Source organism: Danio rerio, chromosome 4 (assembly GCF_052040795.2).
Source record: "Danio rerio strain M-AB ecotype USA chromosome 4, GRCz13ab, whole genome shotgun sequence".
NCBI classification, from domain to species: domain Eukaryota; kingdom Metazoa; phylum Chordata; class Actinopteri; order Cypriniformes; family Danionidae; genus Danio; species Danio rerio.
Window position 1 is genome coordinate 1,454,078 of NC_141024.2, and position 25,323 is coordinate 1,479,400.

At 38.6% G+C, this 25,323-nt stretch overlaps 1 protein-coding gene across 12 annotated transcripts in view; it reads right to left on the bottom strand.

The window, feature by feature from the left end:
- Window positions 1-25,323, bottom strand: part of LOC147844582 (uncharacterized) — a 128,214-nt gene that overhangs the window by 16,763 nt on the left and 86,128 nt on the right. For 7 of the 12 annotated variants that reach the window (XR_015482341.2, XR_015482340.2, XR_015482338.2 and 4 more), the window contains one exon: window positions 9,383-9,437. Coding sequence is in view for 1 of the 12 variants with exons in the window: in XM_088649925.1 (XP_088506051.1) it covers window positions 8,100-8,156; window positions 9,383-9,437 (112 nt within the window). In the remaining 11 variants the exon portion in view is untranslated. Of the gene's footprint in view, window positions 1-4,822; window positions 7,682-7,971; window positions 8,157-9,382; window positions 9,438-25,323 lie in introns of those variants that run through there. The other 5 variants (XR_015942140.1, XR_015942139.1, XR_015942141.1 and 2 more) reach the window with 3 other exon arrangements.

Genomic DNA, 25,323 nt, shown 5'->3' on the forward strand with positions numbered 1-25,323 from the left:
CTCATACACTACGGACAATTTAGCCTACCCAATTTACCTGTACTGCATGTATTTGGACTGTGGGGGAAACTGAAGCATCCGGTGGAGAACATGCAAACTCCACACAGAAACGCCAACTGAGCTGAGGCTCGAACCAGCGAACTTCTTGCTGTGAGGCGACAGCACTACCTACTGCACCACTGCTTCGCCTGCTTATGTCATGTCAGTCAAAATGAACTAAACTTGTAAATGCTGAATATCGTCCATATTAAACTAATAGTCCACATTTCATTACTCGAGTCATTACATACACAAATGTTAAACTAGCTGTCAAAATCTGTCCAGCAAGTTTTATAAAACTTTTTAAATTTTACATTTTTTCCTGAAAAAGTCTAAATTGAACAATTTCATGAATGATTTACAGACCTCTGTATGTTGCAGGTTCAGTTCCAATATGTACTGAATATTGTTTACAGTTGTGCACAGCTCAACCCAAAGAAGTGTATGTTTGTTGTAAATAAGGGTGTGTTTATTCTCTTGCACAATGCTGTGAATAAATCAGAATTGCAAAGAGCAAATGCAGTAAACACGTGAAGCAGTGTCTTGTACTCAGATACCTCACTAAATGCAGTGATGTCTAACTTTACTGTAGTTTTCAAATGGCTGTGCTAATAGTACACAGTGCTGTCTTGAGCATTTTCAGAAAGTGTCACCAAAATCACAATGAAAACATGTCAAAGCCATCTGACTATCATGTTCATAAACAATAGTGTCAGGACTCTTCATCTTGATGACACCGACACTTTCATTGACATCAATACTTGCTTTTAAGGGATGAGCTCTCCATTTTAAGCATGTGACACGCTTTTGGAGGTTATCAAAGAAAAGCATGAACTATTGTGCAAATGTAAATAGTGTTGTAAGAAATGCACCAAACCCACTGAGTAAAACTGTAATATTGACCTTAAAATGGTTTTAAAAACTGGTTTTATTCCAGCCGAAATAAATCAAATAAGACTTTCTCCAGAAGACAAAATATGAACTGAAATACTGTGAAAATTACTGCTCTATTAAATCTCATTTGAAATAAACATTTCACAATATGGCGAATAACTTTGGCTTCAACCGCGTGTGGTGACTTCGGATACAGCCAATGCTTTTTAACAGCATGATGCTAAATGACCCCTCGATGTGTTTTGTTTTAACTCCAGCAGTTATGAAAGCGCTTTACTAACGAGCATATGTGCACTCAAACGCCGCTGTCCTCGCTAACAAGTCCCTCTAATGAGATCATTAATTACGTCCCCCGGCAGCTAAAAATCTGCTGCATCAACGTGTGGAGAAGAACACAGAAACGGCACGTGGGTCGCCGGAGCAGATTATGGGTCAGCGTGAGCCAAAAAGAGCCGCTAGCGAGACACGAGGAGACGTGTGTTTTAGAGCGAACGCCGTCTGCTGACCAACGCCACCATCTGTAGGAGAAACACATGAGACAGACCCTTCAGTGAGCAACAGATGCTTTACAAAAATAGGAAAAGCTGCCTCGAATAGCCAGCCTTTATTGGGTAAAAGATTTCAACTTGACTTTGTGTTTAAGGGTCAAAGATGCTACTCTGGGTTGCACACAATTCCTTCATCTTGTCCCAAAACAAATCGATTCAGTTTGTTATGATCACCAGCATCATCAACTACAATTTGGCCACTGAAATGAACTACAACTCCCAGAACTCTGTGCACTCGTCACTCCTGCCACTGCTGCATTTGGACAGACACACACACACACACACACACGCACGCACACACACACACACACACACACACACACACGCGCACACACACACACACACAAACACACACACACACGATTCATTTTATTTGGAATGACTAATACTATTAGAACAACACAGCATCCAAATAATCGTAAGGAGCCCATAATGTTTCACAGTACAAGCAGCATGCAACCATTGATGATCTTTTGCGTGGCACTATTAGACACTCAATCCATTCTGTGTGCAGTATTAAGTAAATGGATTAAGACACACACACACACCAACTGAAACTCATAATCTCTAAATATCTGGACTATTTATATCACTCACTTTCTCATACACGTTGCTGAGTCTTGTTATTCTTATGAACTTTACAAAGGGTTTTCCTATGTGTCTTGCCGTGTTTTGATCCTTCTTCCCAAGCCAGAACATTTGCCTGTATTTTGACTATGTATTTTGGATTACCTTATGCTCCTGTTTGCTCCTGTTTTGACAAATGTCTGAACTTCTCTTTAATAAAATGCGAGTATGTCCTCAACTCCATTGTCCAGCTTCCTTTCGTTACAAAGTCTACTTGTTTGTTTTACAAATTTACGTAGACTCAACATAAAACAATAAAGTCGCCGCCTGAGTACACATCGTTTTGAAAATTTATATTTTTATCTACACTCACTGGCCACTTTATTAGGTACACCTGCTAAACTGCTCGTTAATTTCTAATCAGCCAATCACATGGCAGCAGCTCAATGCATTTAGGCATGTAGACATGGTCAAGACGATCTGCTGCAGTTCAAAGTGAGCATCAGAATGGGGAAGAAAGAGGATTTAAGTGATTTTGAACGTGGCATGGTTGTTGCTGCCAGACGGGCTGCTCTGAGTATTTTAGAAACTGCCAATGCCTTGTTGATGCCAGAGGTCAGAGGAGAATGGCCAGACTGGTTCCAGCTGATAGAAAGGCAACAGTAACTCAAATAAGCACTCGTTACAACCGAGCTCTGCAGAAGAGCATCTCTGAACACACAACACGTCCAACCTTGAGGCGGATGGGCTACAGCAGCAGAAGAGCACACCGGGTGCCGCTCCTGTCAGCTAAGAACAGGAAACTGAGGCTACAATTCACACAGACTCACCAAAACTGGACAATAGAAGATTGGAGAAACGTTGCTGCTCTGATGAGTCTCCATTTCTGCTCACACATTCGGATGCTCGGCTCACAATTGGGTGGCATGGATCCATCCTGCCTTGTATCAGCAGTTCAGGCTGGTGGTGGTGGTGTAATGGTGTGGGGGAGATTTTCTTTGGGTCCATTAGTATCAATTGAGCATCAACGCCACAGCCTACCTGAGTATTGCTGCTGACCATGTCCATCCCTTTATGAGCACAGTGTCTCCATCTTCTGATGGCTACTTCCAGCAGGATAACGCAGCATGTCATAAAGCTCAATCATCTCAGACTGGTGTGTTTATCATCCAAGCTCAATCCAATAGAGCAGCTTTGGGGTGTGGTGGAATTGGAAGATTAACATCATGGATGTGCAGCCGACAAATCTGCAGCAACTGTGTGATGCTATCACGTCAATATGGAGCAAAATCTCTGAGGAATATTTCCAGTAGCTTGTTGAATCTACGCCATGAAGGATAAAGGCAGATCTGACGGCAAAAGGGCTCCAACCTGGTACTAGAAAGGTGTACCTAATAAAGTGGCCGGTGAGTGTATTTCTCAGTGAATATAGACCCATATTGTTTCCCAACATGTTAATTTGGTTGTGTTAATTTTTGGATTGTGATCTTAGGTTTCTTTAGCTTTGTCTTTGGTACTGACTAATGTAACGTATATGCACACATTTATTTATTGTAAATCATCCTGTAGAAATATTAATTTAAAAGAGAGACCGTGAGGGCTGTACTCATTTATACTGAGGGCTGTATATTAGTAGATATTGAAATGAAAATTACCTAAAATGAATAAATGCTGCATTATTTTAATGATTAGTCTGTGTATTTAATCACGCATATTAACCTCTGTAAATAGTTACCCAAACTGGCAGATAGTCTATTAGCATGCTGCAGAGATGTTTCTCCCAGTTTAAGTAGGAAGTTCTTAAATAAAAAATAAGCTTTAGTAGGATACTGCTAGTCAAACATCTGTCTAACACGAACCAGCGACTGCATGAGCGAAAACATATCAGTATTCAACGAGAGAAAAACACTGACGTGTGCCAAGAAAGACAAAGAGCTCAAGTTAAACTCTCAGGCCTCAATCCACCGAGCGGCAGATGTGTTTGAGATCTGACAAATGAAGAGAGCCCGTGAGGAAATATCAACACGCAGACAAAGATCTCCACACTGAAAGAGATTCAAATATGAGTCAGGATCTCAGAGCACATGTCGAGATGTGTTACAGGCCATATTTCACTGTCTCCAAACCACAAATGACAAAAACCCAGCAGGATATCCACAGATAATGAACTCTTCACACAACTTAAAGGGCCATGAAACCCCCTCGTTTCAGCAGGGTGTTTTCACACCTCTACTTTGGAAAAAGTCCGAAAAGTGGGCGTGTCCAGCTCTGTTTAGGGGGGAGTGTCGGAGGAAGAAATGGTGTGGGAGTGTCTATTTGGGTGCGCTGAATTTCAGAGTCAAAACACACACCCACAGGGGACAAAGTGACTGTGTTTACATGGACATCTGTAGTCGAATTATTTTTCAAATTATTAAATGGTGGACTTTAACTGCAGTTTGGTTCTTTCAATCAGGGAATTCAGTCATGTCCATCGCCACAAACGAGATATTTGATTCGAGGAGCTGCTCTAAGCGTGTATTTTTCATGCAATGTTTGATGCCGCACAGCGAATGAGAGAAAAAAAAAAACTCAGCATTTCCCGGAAACTTAGATTCACACGGCAGGCAGTGTCAGAAAGCTGCGTGTGTTATTCTGGTCACAAAATGCGGTGAAAATCCTACACGAGGTAAAGTTTGGTTGTAGTGCTAACATGTTTACACTCGGTGAAATAGTTTGTTCGATACGAATAAAATACGAACTGAATAAACAAAGAGCACTGGTCGCTCACTTACCAAATCTGTAGAGACAGGACAATCACCAGCAACTAGAGCCGCGTCTTTATTAAGAGGAGACTACAAGCGAATCCAGATCTCAGCGTTTGCAGATGAGAACAGCTCTCAGGTAAACAATAATCCTCCTTAGACACGTAAGTTATTGTTGTGGAGCGTCACGTACACTGTTAATCCACACGTGACTCCAGCTGCGCTCTCACAGAGAGAAAATGAAAACAAAACTTCACTGCAGCAAACTATAAAAGCAACACTTCACGCTTGTTTTGCCAACACAACGTGGCGTCTCTGTCGTCTAAACACTGTGACAGTAATGAATATTAATGAAGTTGCACAATAGAGCGCGCTGATTGGTTTGAACCAAGCTTTACTCATGCATTAATGCATCACACTGTAAGACGTAATAAGACTCACTCTGGCACAGACGCCCAGTCTGCACGCTGGAATACACGCTATTATGTCATGACCGTGACGCAGCTTCAAAAATTCGTTTCAAACCGGAAGAACGAATTTGCTTGAAATAACGCAAAAACAACCAATTTACACTTTTTAGTGAAATATAGGTGTCCTAATAGTGTTTTTAGCAGTGTGGGACACATATACCACTGTCAACAGCTCAAACACATGTGTTTTGGTGTTTTGTGACCCTTTAAGGACTTAAAACAATCGGCTGAAGCCAAAAGCTTAATGTAGACTATGAATAAGCCACGAGTAAACATCACAGTCACAGCAAACATGACATCACCTTTATCAGTCATTATTTAAAGGGTCACGAAACACCAAAGCACATTGTTTGAGATGTTGACAGCCATACTGGTGTCCCATTCTGCTAAAAACACTATTAGGACGCATATTTGTCCATTAAAGCAGTGGTTCCCAACAGGGAATTTGCGGCCCACAAGGGGGCCTCAGCGAGCTTTGAGGGGAGTCGTGTCATATTTAAAAAAATCTCAGCAGTGGACAATTAGGAGAATGATCATGTTGCCTTAGTTCACTTTACCCCCTAGCTCAGTGGTCCTCAACCACCGGTCCGTGGATCAATTGGTACCGGGCTGCACAAGAAATCATTAATTATTAACGTTTTATTTATTGTCTGTATCTGAACGCTCTTATTTTTTGAAAAGTCTTTTATTTTGAAAAATTACCGTATTCTCTCACTTACGTCTCGGCCACTTGAGGGTCCAAATTTAACCCACAAGCAGCAAAATGAGTAAGAAACAGACGTTCTTTGCTAAGGGAAAAAGGCCCACTGAACGACCCGCGAACTACCAAGGAATAGATCCGCAACCCACTTGTCAACAAATCAGATGAATCCACCATGGCTGTGCAAGAAGATCAACTGATGGAGATCAAAATGACGGCAGCCTTTTTGAGAGCGTTCACATATCGCGTATTTCTAGAGTCTGCACAAGTTTGCTCGCACCAATGAACCCCGAGCCGCGAGCGCACCACGAGTCATGTGACAAGAATTGACCAATCAGCTTCAACTTGTATGGAATATTCACATTTCGGTGAGACTAATTTTCTCAGACAAACACAGAACACACTAACACTGCTGTGCTTTGTGCTTTTCTTTATAAATAAAACTTGTATCAGAGTGACAGCAATGTTTTGTCATTTTGTCATCCTCTGAGAAAACGGTTGATGGTCACATAGCAACCTAGGAAACACCCCAAACCCTCCGCAGTAAAATTGTCAAATTCACATGGTGATTAAAAGGTTGAGGAGCACTGCCCTGGCTGACCAAAAATGGACAAACTTGTAATCCGTCCTCCACAAAAAAGACAGAGTCTCACTGATTCGCCTTGCAGCAATCCTCACACTAATTGGTAGAGCATAACGAATAACACACAAGGTTTAAATTGTAACAGCCTATATTATTTTTCCCCTATACACCAGTGTGGATACTGATATTTTTGTTAGTGAATTTAAAATAGGGTCAGTTTAAAGGCCAAAGGCTCACGCTTTTCACTTACAAATGGCCTCCTGATGCTTTGCTTTTATATTTTACATTGGGCTATAGCTCATTCATTCATTCATTTTCGGCTTAGTTCCTCTATTATTACAGGCTCACTACAGCGGAATGAACCACTAACTTATCCAGCATATGTTTAACATAGCGGATGCCCTTCCAGCTGCAACCCATCTCTGGGAAACATTAGGCTATTATTTGTGCATAAGCATATATAGATACAGTAATAAACACACCGTTTGTTTGAAAACAACATGTTTTGTCATCATTACTGCAAACTTATATGAGCGGATATATCATTAAATGTGGAGGGGGACCTTACAATATTTTCCGGGGAAAAAAAGGTGCTCTCAGGCAAAAGAAAGGTTGGGAACCACTGCATTAAAGCATCTAAAAGTCCCTTAATTACATTTACATTTACATGTAGGCATTTAGCAGACGCTTTTATCCAAAGGGACTTATAAATGAGGACAAGGAAGCAATTTACACAACTATAAGAGCAACAATGAATAAGTGCTGTAGGCAAGTTTCAGGTCTGTAAAGTCTAAGAAGGAAAGTATTAGTACTTTTATTTTTTTTTTGGGTACAGTTAGTGATTTTATTACAATATTAAGTCTTGTTTTCTGAAACAACAGATCGAAATGAGATGCATTTATTCCTAAATCAAGCTAATGAAGCTTTTAATTGTGTATTTTTCTGCTTTTCTTCACTTGATACTCATTTTAAAAAGCAAAAGTTCATATTTAATGTTATTTCCCTTCTAAATGCATTGTGATTGATGAACATTTAGATTTTAAACTGGAAAACAAGGCAATAAAACTAAAGATAATATATATTTTAACATTTCTACCGATCTAAAATGTTTACTTGGAATTAAAGCAGTAAAAATGAGCATTAAATATTAATATTATATATATAATATATATATATATATATATATATATATAAATATAAATATTATTATATTATATTTTAATACTATTATTATTGTATTTCATTACATTATATTATACTCATTTATTTTCAAAGAAAAATGAATGAATGAATGAATGATCATTAATCTCTGTCCAGCACTAGTAATAATGTATGTAATTGCATGTAATAAATGAGAAGAACAGTGTACAGAAAGTCAATCAGTGTTTTTAGCTAGTATCTGTGTGTGTGTGTGTGTGTGTGTGTGTGTGTGTGTGTTAAGTGCAGGAGTGTCTGACCGCATCTCTTCATTTCTCACTCCCGCTCCTCCTGTTTTCTCTCCTCCGTCAGCGATGGCGCTCTTTGTTTTTATCTTTAAATTTTCTTTTTATTGAATCAGAGTACGGCGCTGATGCATTCTGGGTAATTTTCTGCTGCCACATTCATTTTCTGCTAAAAACACAAACCCACAATATCAGGCTCAGTATCTCAAACACACACACACACACACACACACACACACACACACACACATGTGTCTGCATTATAGACACAACACATGTGTATGCTTAAGGAATGAGTGTGTGTGAGTGAGTGTGTATCTACATGTGTATGTAATGCCAGTAATTTTAAACCTTGTGGGGACATTTAATGGTCTCCATGAGGAAAACGGCTCATAAATCACACAGATCTATTACTTTTAAAAATGTAAAAATGCAGACTGCTCCCATATAGACATCTGAAACATTTAGACATATGCAAATTACACATGACATAGAAGTTATATATTATATTATATGTAATAAATAATAATAATAATAATAATAATAATAAATAATAATAACAATAATACATGATAACAATGATAATAATAATAATAAATAATAATAACTATAAATAATATTAATAATGAATAATAATAATAAAAATAAATGATAAATAATAATATTAAATAAAATAATAAATGATAATAATAATTATAAAAGTAAATGGCAATAATAAAATATTATTAATAAAAATAAATAATAATAATAATAATAATAATAATGACAATAAATAATAATAATAATATCAATAATAATACATAAATAAGAATAATAAAAATAAATAAATAATAATAACAAATAATATCAATAATAATAATACATAAATAAAAATAATAAAAATAAATAAATAAATAATAATAAATAATATCAATAATAATAATACATAAATAAAAATAATAAAAATAAACAATAATAATAATAATAATAATATATGTCAGACTTAAACCATAGCAAAAAACCTTGCTCAGGTTTTAAGTTTATGACACAGCTCTAGAAGTCTATGGAAAGTCCTCACAATTCACAGACCTAAAGTTTGTGTTTCTCTGTGTGTGTGTGTGTGTGTCATAAGCTCACTGCTGACCTTGTCTCCATTAGCACTCATCTCGCTCTGATAAGAGTGTGTTCTGCTATCTGGATTGAACCAAGAGTCAGTGAGTGTGTGTGTGTGTGTGTGTTGTGTGAGTGTGTGTGTTTTAGAGAGTGCGAGGTGATGCAGAGGACGAACTTTAAATGGAAACACACAGATAGAAAGACAAGAGTTTCACACATGCACACTGATAAGGGCACTTCCTCTGCACTTAAAGTACACTAGAACAGCAGAGAAACACCTTCACTGGGAGCCATGAGTGTTACCTGTGCTTTAGCTTTTATCCACGTCTCTGTCGCTCTGCTGCAACTCAAACCGGACCTGATTGAAAACAGAAAAGAAATAAAACTAAAATCCATCACATTATAACTTTAGCAAGGGTGTGTGTTAAGACAACGGGGTAGATAAAGTTTATTCTGTTAATCAAAAACTGCTGCATTTACCTGTTCACAATACATAAAAATGTGAAACATTACTAGAATATAAAATAACTGTATTTACTACTATAAACATACAATCACCGGCCACTTTATTAGGTACACCTGTCCAACTGCTCATTAATGCAAATTTCTAATCAGCCAATCACATGGCAGCAACTCAATGCATTTAGGCATGTAGACATGGTCAAGACGATCTGCTGCAGTTCAAAGCGAGCATCAGATTGGGGAAGAAAGGGGATTTAAGAGACTTTGAACGTGGCATGGTTGTTGCTGCCAGACGGGCTGCTCTGAGTATTTCAGAAACTGCTGATCTACTGGGATTTTCACACACAACCATCTCTAGATTTTACAGAGAATGGTCCGACAAAGAGGAAATATCCAGTGAGCGGCAGTTCTGTGGGCGCAAATGCCTTGTTGATGCCAGAGGTCAGAGGAGAATGGCCAGACTGGTTCCAGCTGATAGAAAGGCAACAGTAACTGCAGCACACCGGGTGCCGCTCCTGTCAGCTAAGAACAGGAAACTGAGGCTACAATTCACACAGACTCACCAAAACTGGACAATAGAAGATTGGAGAAACGTTGCCTGCTCTGATGAGTCTCCATTTCTGCTCACACATTCGGATGCTCGGCTCACAATTTGGCCTCAACAACATAAAAAGCATGAATCCATCCTGCCTTGTATCAGCGGTTCAGGCTGGTGGTGGTGGTGTAATGGTGTGGGGGAGATTTTCATGGTGTCAACGCCACAGCCTACCTGAGTATTGCTGCTGACCATGTCCATCCCTTTATGAGCACAGTGTCTCCATCTTCTGATGGCTACTTCCAGCAGGATAACGCAGCATGTCATAAAGCTCAATCATCTCAGACTGGTGAACATGACGATGAGTTCACTGTACTCAAATGGCCTCCACAGTCACCAGAGCTCAATCCAATAGAGCAGCTTTGGGGTGTGGTGGAATTGGAAGATTAACATCATGGATGTGCAGCCGACAAATCTGCAGCAACTGTGTGATGCTATCATGTCAATATGGAGCAAAATCTCTGAGGAATATTTCCAGTAGCTTGCTGAATCTACGCCATGAAGGATTAAGGCAGATCTGAGGCCAAAAGAGGTCCAACCGGGTACTAGTAAGGTGTACCTAATAAAGTGGCCGGTGAGTGTATAATAAACTGTAATTTTTTTGTGATGTAAAGCTGCTTTTTAGCTTATTACTCCAATCAAAAAATGTGTACATTTTGATAAACATAAATCTATTTTAAAAATCCTGTATTGATATGGATTGTTAGGGTGTCACGGTGGTTCAGTGGGTAGCACGATTGCCTCACAGCAAGAAGGTTGCTGGTGTGGGTTTCCTCCGGGTGCTCCGGTTTCCCCCAGTCTAAACACATACGCTATAGGGAAATTGAAAAGCTAAATTGGTCGTACTGCATGAGTGTAAATGAGTGTGTATAGATGTTTCCCAGAGATGGGTTGCAGCTGGAAGGGCATATGCTGCGTAAAATATGTGCTGGATAAGTTGGCGGTTCATTCCGCTGTGGTGAGCCCTGATTAATAAAGGGACTAAGCTGAAAAAAAAAATGAATAAATGAATGTATTGTTGGTGATTGGATGGATGTCGCCTGATTGGGTAGCTTAGAAAATTAAGACCTGTTTGGAAAGGATTTAAGATCTACAAGACAATATTTCAGTGAATGTAAGACTTTTTAAGGCCTAAAATATTGTTTTTGGACACGTAGGACATGTCAAGACCACGCGGACACCCTGAATATCATATAACAAGCCATTCTGCTTCATGCATTCATTAATTTGTGCAGGTAAAATGATGGAGAGATTCATTCTCAGGAAGTCTTTTTAAATGGCAATAAAACAAGGACATTTCACTAAACTCATTTGCAGCTTACGGGCGAGACTTCATCATCATCAGAACTCAGTAAGTATGAAATATGCACACATTTCCCACGCATTTACATCTCAGGTTGATAGAGAAAAGCCTGATGCTGTCGATAAATCTGATTAAATATATTTGATTGCTGTCGTGTCTCATAACTAAAGCTGTAAACGAGACGAGTGTCTTTATGTGATATTGTGACTTCAACAGCAGCAGCGGCTCTGAATATGAATGAGCCCGTGCTGAAATATATTGTGAAGTGTGTTAAAGGCTGGTCTGTGTTCAGCAGATAAAGAGAAACTCATGAGGATGAGAGACGCCGGTAAACATACACACACACACACTCACAGATCGCAGAAATGACTCGGGTGAATAATCTCGCTCTGTTTATCAGACGCACTAAAGTTTGGCTTTCTTTAAAAGAACCAATATCTGAAGTGTTTTAAATTACTATGATAACACATATCCTTCCAGAGCTCAACAGAGCAGCTGCATAATGTATTTATGAAGTAAAACACACCTTTTCAATCTTTTATTTTTACTATTATATTTTAAAGGGCACCTATTTTACCCCTTTTTCAAGATTTAGGATAAGTCTCCAGAGTGTGTCTGTAAAGTTTCAGCTCAAAACACTCATCAGATCATTTATTAAACCTTTCAGAATGCTGGATTTACTGCTCTGAGCACTATGTAGCTGTTTTTGTGGCCTGTGCCTTTAATACTGGTTCTCCCCACCCACCGTTCCCACGTGTCTGTCACAGTGTGCCTCAATCTCCGGCTACGTCAGATACACTGCACAGTGACAGACATGAAGGAAGCAGATCTCATGTAATGCTTGTGAGAAATACTACAGTAAGAACTTTCCCAATGATTATTTGATGTATTTGTTGTGGAGTTAATTCAAGCCTTTCTGCAATGATGAGTCACACACTATGTTGTTACAAAGTTCACGCACATACACGGACACACACACAAAGACATGCACACTTAGCACGCACGTTTGCATGGCAAATGTGACAGGATACATGTTAATATCCACTGCTTATTGGATATGTTATATAAATTAACAAAATAAACCTAATTTAATGTCCACAAACCGAGATTGAAGCGTCATCTTTTATAATTGTACTAGCGCGGCTGTGTACTGTTTTAAAATCGTTTTAAACTTGCGTACGTCCTGTCTTGTGGATATGACTATAGATGTAACTACAGCAACATGTTAATACGCAGCTGTCAATCAATTCAGTGGGCAGGAAAACCGCACTCGTACGTTACATTACGGTCGGCCTCAAAATGGGAGGGATTTGGATTTTATTTTAACGTCAATAAATTTAAAAAAAGAGACTTTTTGTGCTTATATCACCTCAATATGACTGTGGACACACTATACTACACACAGTTCTGTCCAAACAGCCCACAAAAGACGATTTTTATCATAGTTGGCCCTTAATTATTGTGCATATTTTATTATACTAACTATTATACTTATTCTGCACTGTGTATACTATGTACGCTCTTGTTAATAATATGTGCATAAAAATTATATTAAATATATACTTATTTTAATTACATTTAAAAAATAAATAAAAAACAAAACAAAATGTGAAATATTTTTTACCATTTTCCTTTATTACCAATAAATATAAAAGACATATTATGCACACTATTTTTCTGACTTTTGTATCTTTGTGAATATATAAAAAAATAAAATAATATGTATTTTTGGATTTTTTTTTTAATGGGCATGCATATTAATTCTTATACTATATTATTAGTTCCTTATTCTGTAGTGCGTATATTATGTTCGGTCGTGTTAATGATATTTGCAATATTTAGCTAATAAAATATACAAAAATTATATAAAATATATAAATATTTTTATTTAATTATTTAATTAATTTAATTATAAATAAATACCAAATAATATGGGCAATAAAGTAATTTTTTATAATAATAAAATAATACAAAACAGTACGTGCAATATTTTCCTCTACATTTATTAACAAAAAATAAAATAAAAGTATATAAAATAAATTAAAAGTCACTACATCATTATAAATATTGTTCAGAAGGTGGAGCCACAGAACACTGAAACAAGGCAGAGCCACAGAACACTGAAACAGAAGGCGGAGCTACAGAACACAGGAGGAGTTTCAGAATATTGCAATTAAAGGTTAAGGGCTTAGAATTAAAGGCTTAAAATACTCTACTAGAAGGCGGAGTTACAGAACACTCGAATATAAGGCGAAGCTACAGGACACAAGAGCAGAAGGCAGAGCTACAGAACACTAGAATATAAGGCATGCATACTATGTGTACTATGTATACTATGTGTATATGTATGGTCTTGTTAATAATATTTTGTTAATAATGTGTGCAAAAAATTATATTAAATATATAAATATTTACATTTTAATTAAAATAATAAATAAATACAAAATAATATGTGCAATATTGTAATTTTTTATATAAAAAAATACAATACATTATATGCAATGTGTTTACCTTTTCATTTATTAAAAAAATATTGCATATATTATTTGCATTTTTAAATTATGGTATGCTGTTATGCACACTATTTTTCTTTTGCATCTTTGCAAAAAAAAGTATAATAATAAATAAATAAATAAATAAATAAATATATATATATATATATATATATATATATATATATATATATATATGAAAAAAAACAATTAAAAAAAACAATAAGTCACTACATTATTCTAAATTTTGTTTTTTAAATATACCTATTATTATTATTATTATTATGTATTTTGTAATTTTTTTAACTATTTCTGCTTGCATATTAGTTCCTAAATTTATTTAATTTATAAATTATTATTCAAATGGATACATTCTTTTTTGTATGTGATGTTCCCAGTCCTTCAACATGAACACTGATTTACCACAATCTGATTATATTACATTGATGCATATGATTATAGAAGCAGCTCATACGATATAATAACAACTGTAAATAATTAATAATCACTGTAATGTAGTGCTTCTTAAGCAACACTGAAACTATTGTAACCATTTAGTAGCAAGCGATCCGTTTTAGTTCAATAATTAAATCATTATTTACTTAATGTTTATGAATGAGCTCTTATATATTCAGAAATAAATGATTGTACATATGATTATATGAAGTTCTGCAACATCAATTATTATTGCAAAATCCAACCTGACAAGTGTTTAGAATAAAGCGAAGAGGCTTTTTTTTGATAATGGCCGTCTGACAGCACATTATAATGCAGATCATAAGACTACTCTACAGACTGATCAATAAATGCACCAGAATCATTGATCTGAGAGTCGATTATAAAGTTACGTGAGATGAAAGATTCTATGGGAGACTCAATCAGATCTGACTTGAAAACATAAATATTCAACAACAGAAAGAGGCGACTGGCCAATCACAGGCCGGTATTTCAGAGATCAGTGTAAATAATAAATAAAAATATGAGTCTCGCTCTTACTCTTTATCAGCCTGCAGGGAACGAGTGACATTAAAAAACTCGCTTGTCCTCACAGAACACGTACAGAGCCAAGCACACACACACACACACACACACACTTTGATTCTGCACTATAAAACATGATGCTTGGGGTCATTTAGATCCATCAGCACAATTTTCTGTGTGTATGTGTGTGTTTCTGCACTGATTCTCTCATAAACACAAGCAGAGCAGACGACCTATGGAAGGCCAATTAGGGTGAAGCACACAAACACACATTTACACACTTCTGCACACATGCTAGAGGCAGCAGCGCACTGGTTCAGAGTAAACCTGCGAGTCTACTACAGATCATGTGAGTGATGAAAACCCTATACCCCCCCCAAAAATAATGTAAAATGCAATAAAACTCCAACTGTAGAAACAAATGAATATGAGATGGAAACATTAAAAATTAAAACTGACATGAGCTCTAGAGATAAAGCTAAACAGACATGGTTTAAACCCTAAAGAAGGAATACAAATGCACATACAATTACACAACACTGGAGGAGCTACAGGACACTGAATAGAAGGTGGAGCTACAGAACAGTGGAATAGAAGGCGGAGCTCCAGAACAGTGGAATAGAAGGCGGAGCGACAACACTGGAACAGATGGTGGAGCTACAGAACATTGGAACAGATGGTGGAGCTACAGAACAGTGGAATAGAAGGCGGAGCTCCAGAACATTGGAACAGATGGTGGAGCTACAGAACAGTGGAATAGAAGGCGGAGCTACAGAACATTGGAACAGATGGTGGAGCTACAGAACAGTGGAATAGAAGGCGGAGCTACAGAACATTGGAACAGATGGTGGAGCTACAGAACAATGGAACAGATGGTGGAGCTACAGAACAGTGGAATAGAAGGCGGAGCTACAGAACATTGGAACAGATGGTGGAGCTACAGAACAGTGGAATAGAAGGCGGAGCGACAGAACAGTGGAACAGATGGTGGAGCAACAGAACAGTGGAATAGAAGGCGGAGCTACAGAACATTGGAACAGATGGTGGAGCAACAGAACAGTGGAATAGAAGGCGGAGCTACAGAACATTGGAACAGAGGGTGGAGCTACAGAACAGTGGAATAGAAGGCGGAGCTACAGAACATTGGAACAGATGGTGGAGCAACAGAACAGTGGAATAGAAGGCGGAGCTACAGAACATTGGAACAGATGGTGGAGCAACAGAACAGTGGAATAGAAGGCGGAGCTACAGAACATTGGAACAGAGGGTGGAGCTACAGAACAGTGGAATAGAAGGCGGAGCTACAGAACACTGGAAAAGATGGTGGAGCTACAGAACAGTGGAATAGAAGGCGGAGCGACAGAACAGTGGAACAGATGGTGGAGCTACAGAACAGTGGAATAGAAGGCGGAGCTACAGAACACTGGAACAGAGGGTGGAGCTACAGAACAGTGGAATAGAAGGCGGAGCTACAGAACACTGGAAAAGATGGTGGAGCTACAGAACAGTGGAATAGAAGGCGGAGCTACAGAACACTGGAACAGAGGGTGGAGCTACAGAACAGTGGAATAGAAGGCGGAGCTACAGAACACTGGAACAGAGGGTGGAGCTACAGAACAGTGGAATAGAAGGCGGAGCTACAGAACATTGGAACAGATGGTGGAGCTACAGAACAGTGGAATAGAAGGCGGAGCTACAGAACACTGGAACAGAGGGTGGAGCTACAGAACAGTGGAATAGAAGGCGGAGCTACAGAACAGTGGAACAGATGGTGGAGCTACAGAACAGTGGAATAGAAGGCGGAGCGACTAATCACTGGAATAGAAGGCGGAGCTACAGAACACTGGAAAAGATGGTGGAGCTACAGAACATTAGAATAAAAGGCGGAGCTACAGGACACAGTAAAATAAGGCTGAGCTATAGAGCAATAAAATAGAAGACAGAGCTACAGACCACTAGAGGTGGAGCTACAGGACACAAAAGAGGAGCTTCAAAATATTGAGCTACAGAACACAAAAGGAGCTTAGAAGGCGGAGCTAGAGAACACAAAAGGAGCTTAGAAGGCGGAGCTAGAGAACACAAAAGGAGCTTAGAAGGCGGAGCTAGAGAACACAAAAGAGGCTTAGAAGGCGGAGCTACATAACACAAAAGGAGCTTAGAAGGCGGAGCTAGAGAACACAAAAGGAGCTTAGAAGGCGGAGCTACAGAACACAAAAGAGGCTTAGAAGGCGGAGCTACATAACACAAAAGGAGCTTAGAAGGCGGAGCTACAGAACACAAAAGGAGCTTAGAAGGCGGAGCAACAGAACACAAAAGAGGCTTAGAAGGCGGAGCTACATAACACAAAAGTAGCTTAGAAGGCGGAGCTACAGAACACAAAAGGAGCTTAGAAGGCGGAGCTACAGAACACAAAAGAGGCTTAGAAGGCGGAGCTACATAACACAAAAGGAGCTTAGAAGGCGGAGCTACAGAACACAAAAGGAGCTTAGAAGGCGGAGCAACAGAACACAAAAGAGGCTTAGAAGGCGGAGCTACATAACACAAAAGGAGCTTAGAAGGCGAAGCTACAGAACACAAAAGGAGCTTAGAAGGCGGAGCTACAGAACACAAAAGGAGCTTAGAAGGCGGAGCTACAGAACACAAAAGAGGCTTAGAAGGCGGAGCTACATAACACAAAAGGAGCTTAGAAGGCGGAGCTACAGAACACAAAAGGAGCTTAGAAGGCGGAGCTACAGAACACAAAAGAGGCTTAGAAGGCGGAGCTACATAACACAAAAGGAGCTTAGAAGGCGGAGCTACAGAACACAAAAGGAGCTTAGAAGGCGGAGCTACAGAACACAAAAGAGGCTTAGAAGGCGGAGCTACAGAACACAGAAAGAGCTTAGAAGGTGGAGCTACAAAAGGTAGCCTAACTATTAAGTAACTGCCTAACTATAAAAATAAATAGTTCTCTGAAGGTTACAAAAGGTCATGAGAAGCATTTCCTCTAGACAAACGTGTACACAAAACAGTGGACGAGGATGCACTAACTGTACCATTATTAAATGTGCTGTTCCCTCAGCTCTCACACACTGCAGCCCAGTGAATCCCACTGCATGTGCCACTGCACTGTACAGCGTGCGCGTGTGTGTGTGTGTCTGTGAACCACACTGACATTTCTGAAAGTTTAATAGCTTGTGTGTGTTTGAGCTGTGAGGGGATTTATCTCAGATTTGAACAGTAACAAAAGCATTTTAAATCCAGACTGCTCTGAGATCAGTGACCTGGTGAATCTGTAGAGAGGATTACAGACACACACGCACACACACACACACATACACACAAGTGGAGAGTCGTGTCTGTGTGTAAGAAAAAGAAACCAGCTGAAGCAGAACTTTTACACACACAGACACACACACACACACACAGAGCAAGAGATAAATAAAAGAGTTCATGCATTGTGGGATTGGAGCTCTTCTTGCGGTGTGTGTGTGTGTGTGTGTGCTGTAGTCCAGTTCAGTGTGGTTTTGTTTGGGTTTATTGATTCTACGAGGTCAAACCAGGAAACGCCCTGCTGTTATTTTATTCATATTGTGTACATGAGGTTTTGCCCACAATGGGATACTAACAAACCGCTTACAGCACGCGGTGCAGCACACTGCCAAAATAACCCCACACCAGCAGTTTCACATATTCTGTTCATTCATTTGTGCTTGTGAACTGCATTATGGGGGCTTGATGTTTCTTCCAACAAATTTCAACCGTAAAAAGTTGTAAAAAGTGACTTTTACGAACATTTTTACAAGTTTAAAGTGGTTTATCATCTAGTCTGGTGATGTATGTTACGCTACAGAAACCTTGTAAGATCTAAAATGAACAACTCAAGATTTGTTTCTGAGAAGCTCAGATTTGTTTCCTCATGCAGATTAACTGGTCTCATGGTTTCTCATGCAGTTTAACTGGTTACTGTCGTGCCACACACACTGAAAGTGACTTGTTTTTTAGGTGAGCTGAAAGTTTAACACTTTCACACTGCAAATCAAGACTACATATTAAATCTCAGCAGTGTTTACACATACTCTGATCGACTGTGAACGTCGCCGCAGAAATTACAGTGTGTTAATATCAGTGATGAAACCAATCACACGGGTTCATCATGTCTCACACTGCTAATTAACTGCACTGAAGAGAAAAGAAAAGCAGCACGGTGAACATCGAGGCGCACGCTAGAGGACGTGTTATTGATTACACCATTACTCATGATTGGTTATTGACCACTGAACTGATGATCTCAATTATATGCTGTTCCCTCATATTTACCCGTTCATTAATGTGGAAAAGTGTCTGCAATGAAGGACGGAGCATCTGCAGATCATTAATAGCTGCTTACACTGCAAAATAAGGCAGTTTTACTTGGAGTTTATGTCTTGTTTTGAGGCCAAATTTCTAAAGATTCATAAATCAAGTGGCATTATATAGAAAAGTGCAAAATATTGTGTTGTTTTCAGACATAATGAGTCAAAATGAAGTGAGTTTTCCCTTAAAACAAGCTAAATAATCTGCCAATGGGGTAAGCTAAATAGACTTGTAGTCTTCTCTTTGAAATAACATTATTTTCTTCGCCCTATTGGCAGATTATTTGCTTATTTTGAGGGAAAAAAATCACTTAATGTTTCTGAAAACAACACAATATTTGTCTAGAAAATGCTTCTTGATTCGTGTAGATATTCGCACTGGAAACAAGACACGATTACGTATGATTTTTGTTGCTGTTGTTGCATTGTATGAAGACAAAGTAATTTTGTATCACTGCATTAATGGTTCATGTATAAAATCCCAAAATGCATTGCAACAAGCTCAGTCAGAAATGACTTATTGATTAGTTGACCTAAAGCTTGACATGAAATTATAGTCTGAAAAATCTATTCTTTTTAATGCAACCTTTGCATGCATATGAAAATCATATTTGACAAATCAGGCCTTCTTGGCTCATGCAGTATGATTTAGTGCAGTGGTCAACAACCTTCCCTAACCTCGACCTTGCTGAAATGCAAGGTTTTACAGACAGAAAAATAAAGCAAATATTGCATTTCTAACTCGAAACCTTTAATTGATCATTTCTGAACTATATAGAATGCACTCATTTAATCTGCGGTAAAGCTCAAATGTAAAGCAACCAAGAAAAATGCATTGAATTTAGAGGGGTGAACACTTAGGTGACATTAGCAGTAATCAGATCAAGCCATTGTAAGCTAATAAATAATAATAATAATGTTAATAATAAAATAATAATAATAAATAGTAATAATAAAAAATAGTAATAATAAAAAACAATGATATTAATTAATAATAATAAATAATAATAATAATAATAAATAATAATTATAATAATATTAATACTAATAACAATAATAAATAATAAAAATAATAATAATAAAAATAGTTATAATAAATGATTTTATTATTAATAAATAATATTATTAATAATAAAATAATAATAATAAATAGCAATAATAAAAATAGTAATAATAAATAATATTATTAATAATAAATAATATTAACAATAATAATAAAGTATAGTATTAATAAAATATAGTATTAATAAAAATAGAAACAATAAAAATAATAATAATAATTGATAATAATAATAACAATAATAATAATAATTATTATTATAAATATTATTAATAACAATAAATAACAATAATAAATAGTAATAATGAAAATTTTAATAATAACAATAAATAATAATAATAATAATAATAACAATAAATAATAATAATAATAATTAATAATAATTACAACAATAATAAACATACTAAAACATAATAACATGTTATATCATATTTTGCAGTTCTGAAAATTAAGTGAGATTTTCATTACAACAACACATACAACAGCACATACAAACACACGCTCACACACACAAATGCATGCAACCATGCAGATGCTAACAAACACACCGCACCACACATATGCAGTCTCTCACACACACACACACACACACACACACACTGGTTGCTGGTTCGAGTCTCGGCTAGGTCAGTTGGCGTTTCTGTGAGGAGTTTGCATGTTCTCCCCGCGTTGTCGTGGGTTTCCTCCGGGTGCTCCGGTTTACCCCAGTCCAAACACATGCACTATAGGGGGATTGGGTAAGCTAAATTGGCTGTAGTGTATGAGTGTGAATGAGTGTGTATGGGTGTTTTCAAGTACTGGGTTGCAGCTGGAAGGGCATCCGCTGTGTAAAACATATGCAGGAATAGCAGGCGGTTCATTCTGCTGTGGCGTGCCCTGATTAACAAAGGGACTAAGCTGAAGGAAAATGAACGAATGGGGAGAGCTAAATAATCTTGCTCCTCCTTTTGACATTAGATTATTTAGCTCACCCCACTGGCAGATCATTTAGCTTGTTTTAAAGATAAACGCACTTCATTTTGGGTTATTATTAAGACCAGATTTTTTGCGCGTCTATAAAATGCTTCCAGATTTAATAATTTTTTAATATTTGAACTAGAAACAAGACAAAAACTCCAATATTATGCAGTGATCACCTACAATTATACAATCTGCATGAGTCCTTCAGTGTCCATCTGATTCTCCTAAGGATGCTCCCTCCAATGTTCCCTATGTAGTGTAGACAGTGAGCAGTTGACCAGGGTTTAAAGCAGCGTTTCTCTGGCTCTCAGACTCAGAAACACAGACACAATGACGCAGTGCACAGTGTGTATGTTAAGTGTGTGTGTGTGTGTGTGAGTGTGTGATTGACTGTGGCTCAGGCTTTTAGAGAGCGGCCCGTCTGTGTGAGATAATTGAGCTGATGTTATTTAAAAAGCACTCAGGAGCAGAGAGAGAGAGAGATGTGGAGAGAGAGAGATGTGGAGAGAGAGATGTGGAGCCATGCTTTGTGAGGATGGAGATGAGATGTTCAGAAGTGAGGATGGAAGTGTGTGGGTTAAACTCTGCAGACTGACGGCTCTGGAGAATGAAGGAACTCTGAGATCTGGATGAACTCAAGCTGAATTACTACATGATTCCTCAGAGACACACACACACACTGAAGCAGGTGTTTTTACTGCGGTCTGTTTATGTAGCGTGTGTTTGTGTGTGTTTGTGTATGTGTGTGTGTGTTTTGGTTTTTATTGTTTGTGTTGCCAGAATGTATAGATTTGTGCTGCATTCTGGATGTTTCTGAATAGATATCTGGAATAAATCATTATATTTGACTCTTTCACACATACACACACACACACACACACACCACGTACACATGCAAACACATACATACACATGTAAACACACAACACACACGCAAACACACACACACACACACACACACGCGCAAACATGTACAGACTGAAACACACATGCACGACCACACATGCATTTACAAACACAGACCACACACATACAAACACACACACAGACTGAAATACACATGCACAACCACATGCACATACACACACACACACATGCAAACACACACACCAAACATATCTAAACACACACACACACACATGCACAGACTGAAATACACATACACAATCACACACACATGCACCCACACACACCAAACATATGTAAACTAACACACAAACACACATACACAGACTGAAAAGCACACACTTGCACAACCACATGCATATAAAAACACACCACACAAATGCAAACAAACACACACACACATACACACACACACACACACACACACACACACACACACACACACACACACACACACTCTCACACACACAAAGACACACGCACATACAAACACACACCACACAAATGCAAACAAACACACACACACACACACACACACACACACACTCTCACACACACAAAGACACACGCACATACAAACACACACCACACAAATGCAAACAAACACACACACACACACACAGAGACACACATGCACATACAAACACACACCACACAAATGCAAAGAAACACACACACACACACACACACACACAAGGGCACACGCAAAGAAACAAACGCACATACAAACACACACCACACAAATGCAAACAAACTCACACACACACTCACACACACACAAGCAGACACACATGAACATACAAACACACACCACACAAATGCAAACAAACACACACACACACACACACACACACACACACACACACACACACACGCAAAGACACACATGCACATACAAACACACACCAAACAAATTCAAACACACACACACTTATGCAAACACACATATGCGCAGACTAAAACACATATGCCAGACCACATGCACACACAAACAAACACATGCACATACAAACACACACACCACACACATGCACAGACTGAATCACACATGCATGACCACATGCCCATACAAACACAGGCCACACACATGCAAACAAACATACAAATGCACAAGGACACACACACACACACACAACCAAACACATGCACACACACACACACAACCAAACACATGCACAGAATGAAACATACATGCACAACCACATGCACATACAAACACACACCACACACACCACACACATGTAAACTCCAGCCTGGGTTGCAGTGTAACTGCTGATGAACAGTTCATATGTTAATAATATGCAGGTAATGAAGTTAACAGCAGGAGTCGTGACCTAAACGAATGTGTGAAAACAACTTGATTTTGTTTCTCCATCAGCAGATTTTATTTTAAAGGGAAAAACTTGTTTGACTTATTTCTGAAAACAACACAATATGTTAACTTATCTAGAAATCGATTCTCGATTTAAGAATTTGCAGATATTTGGACTGAAAACAAGCGAGAAACGTTCTTGGAGGTGGAGTTTGTGAATAGTTAGCATGTTTAAAGTGAGGAGTTGGAAGCCTGCAAGTCATGGAGGGTTTGATGAATGGGAACGGTTAACTCTTTACTGGAAAACCTGAAAGCAAAGGGTGATGTTTGGATCACAGATAGCTTCAGTCTCAGACAGACATTAATAACAGAGCCTCATTTCCCTTCAGCTCTAGAAGCTGATGCTTAATGTCACCGCATTACTACTGAATCACAGGAATGTGCTGCAATTAAGAGGCGCTCGGAGATCTGTGAATCACCAGTTCATTACTGCACCACCTCACACACACACACACACACACACACACACACACACACACACACACACACACACACACACACAATCACATGCAGACCAGCTTTAACACACACATGCATGTAAGAACACACTCCCTCAAACACACACACACATGCACACGTCACACTAGCTCAAGCGCACATTCATCCCACAAATACACACACACACAAACCACATACATACAAACACAGTCACTCGCTTAAACACACACACACCACACATGAACACATGCACAGACAGACACAAACATACTAGTGCATGCATACACACTAATACAAACACACACATGCACACACAAACATAAATGCACGCACATATACAGTCAAACTCACACACATCACACATGAAAGCATGCGCAGACAGACACACACAAAAACATGCATGCACACACACACATACTAATTTAAGCACTCACTTGCACACACAAACACACACACACACACACACACAAACACCGCTCATAAATGCGTGCACGTATACATTCAAACACACTACAAACAGATGCATGCAAACACTCACACACACTCAAACTCACACACAAACACACACTCACTAAAACCCGCACCCCGCATACATGCATGCACGCACACACACTTAAACACACACACACTCACTCAAACACACACCACACATAAATGCATGCGCACACACATTTAAACACACTCACACAAACGCACACCACACATACATGCATGCACACACACACTCAAACACACACACTCACTCACTCACTCAAACACACACCACACATACATGCATGCATGCACACACACACTCAAACACGCACACACACACACACACACCCCACATACATGCACACACACAAACACACACACGCACACACACACTTAAACACACACACACTCACTCACTCAAACACACACCCCACATGCATGCACACACAAACACACACACACACACACACACACACTTAAAACACACACCACACAAACATGCATGCACACACACACTTAAACACACACACTCACTCAAACACATGCCCCACATACATGCATGCACACACACACACTTAAACACACACACTCACTCAAACACATGCCCCACATACATGCATGCACACACACACACTTAAACAAACACACTCACTCAAACACATGCCCCACATACATGCATGCACACACACACACTTAAACACACACACTCACTCAAACACACGCCCCACATACATGCATGCACACACACACTTAAACATACACGCTCACTCAAACACACACCCCACATACACACACACTCACTCAAACACACATCCCACATACATGCATGCATGGACACACACGCACTTAAACACAGATGTCTGCGCT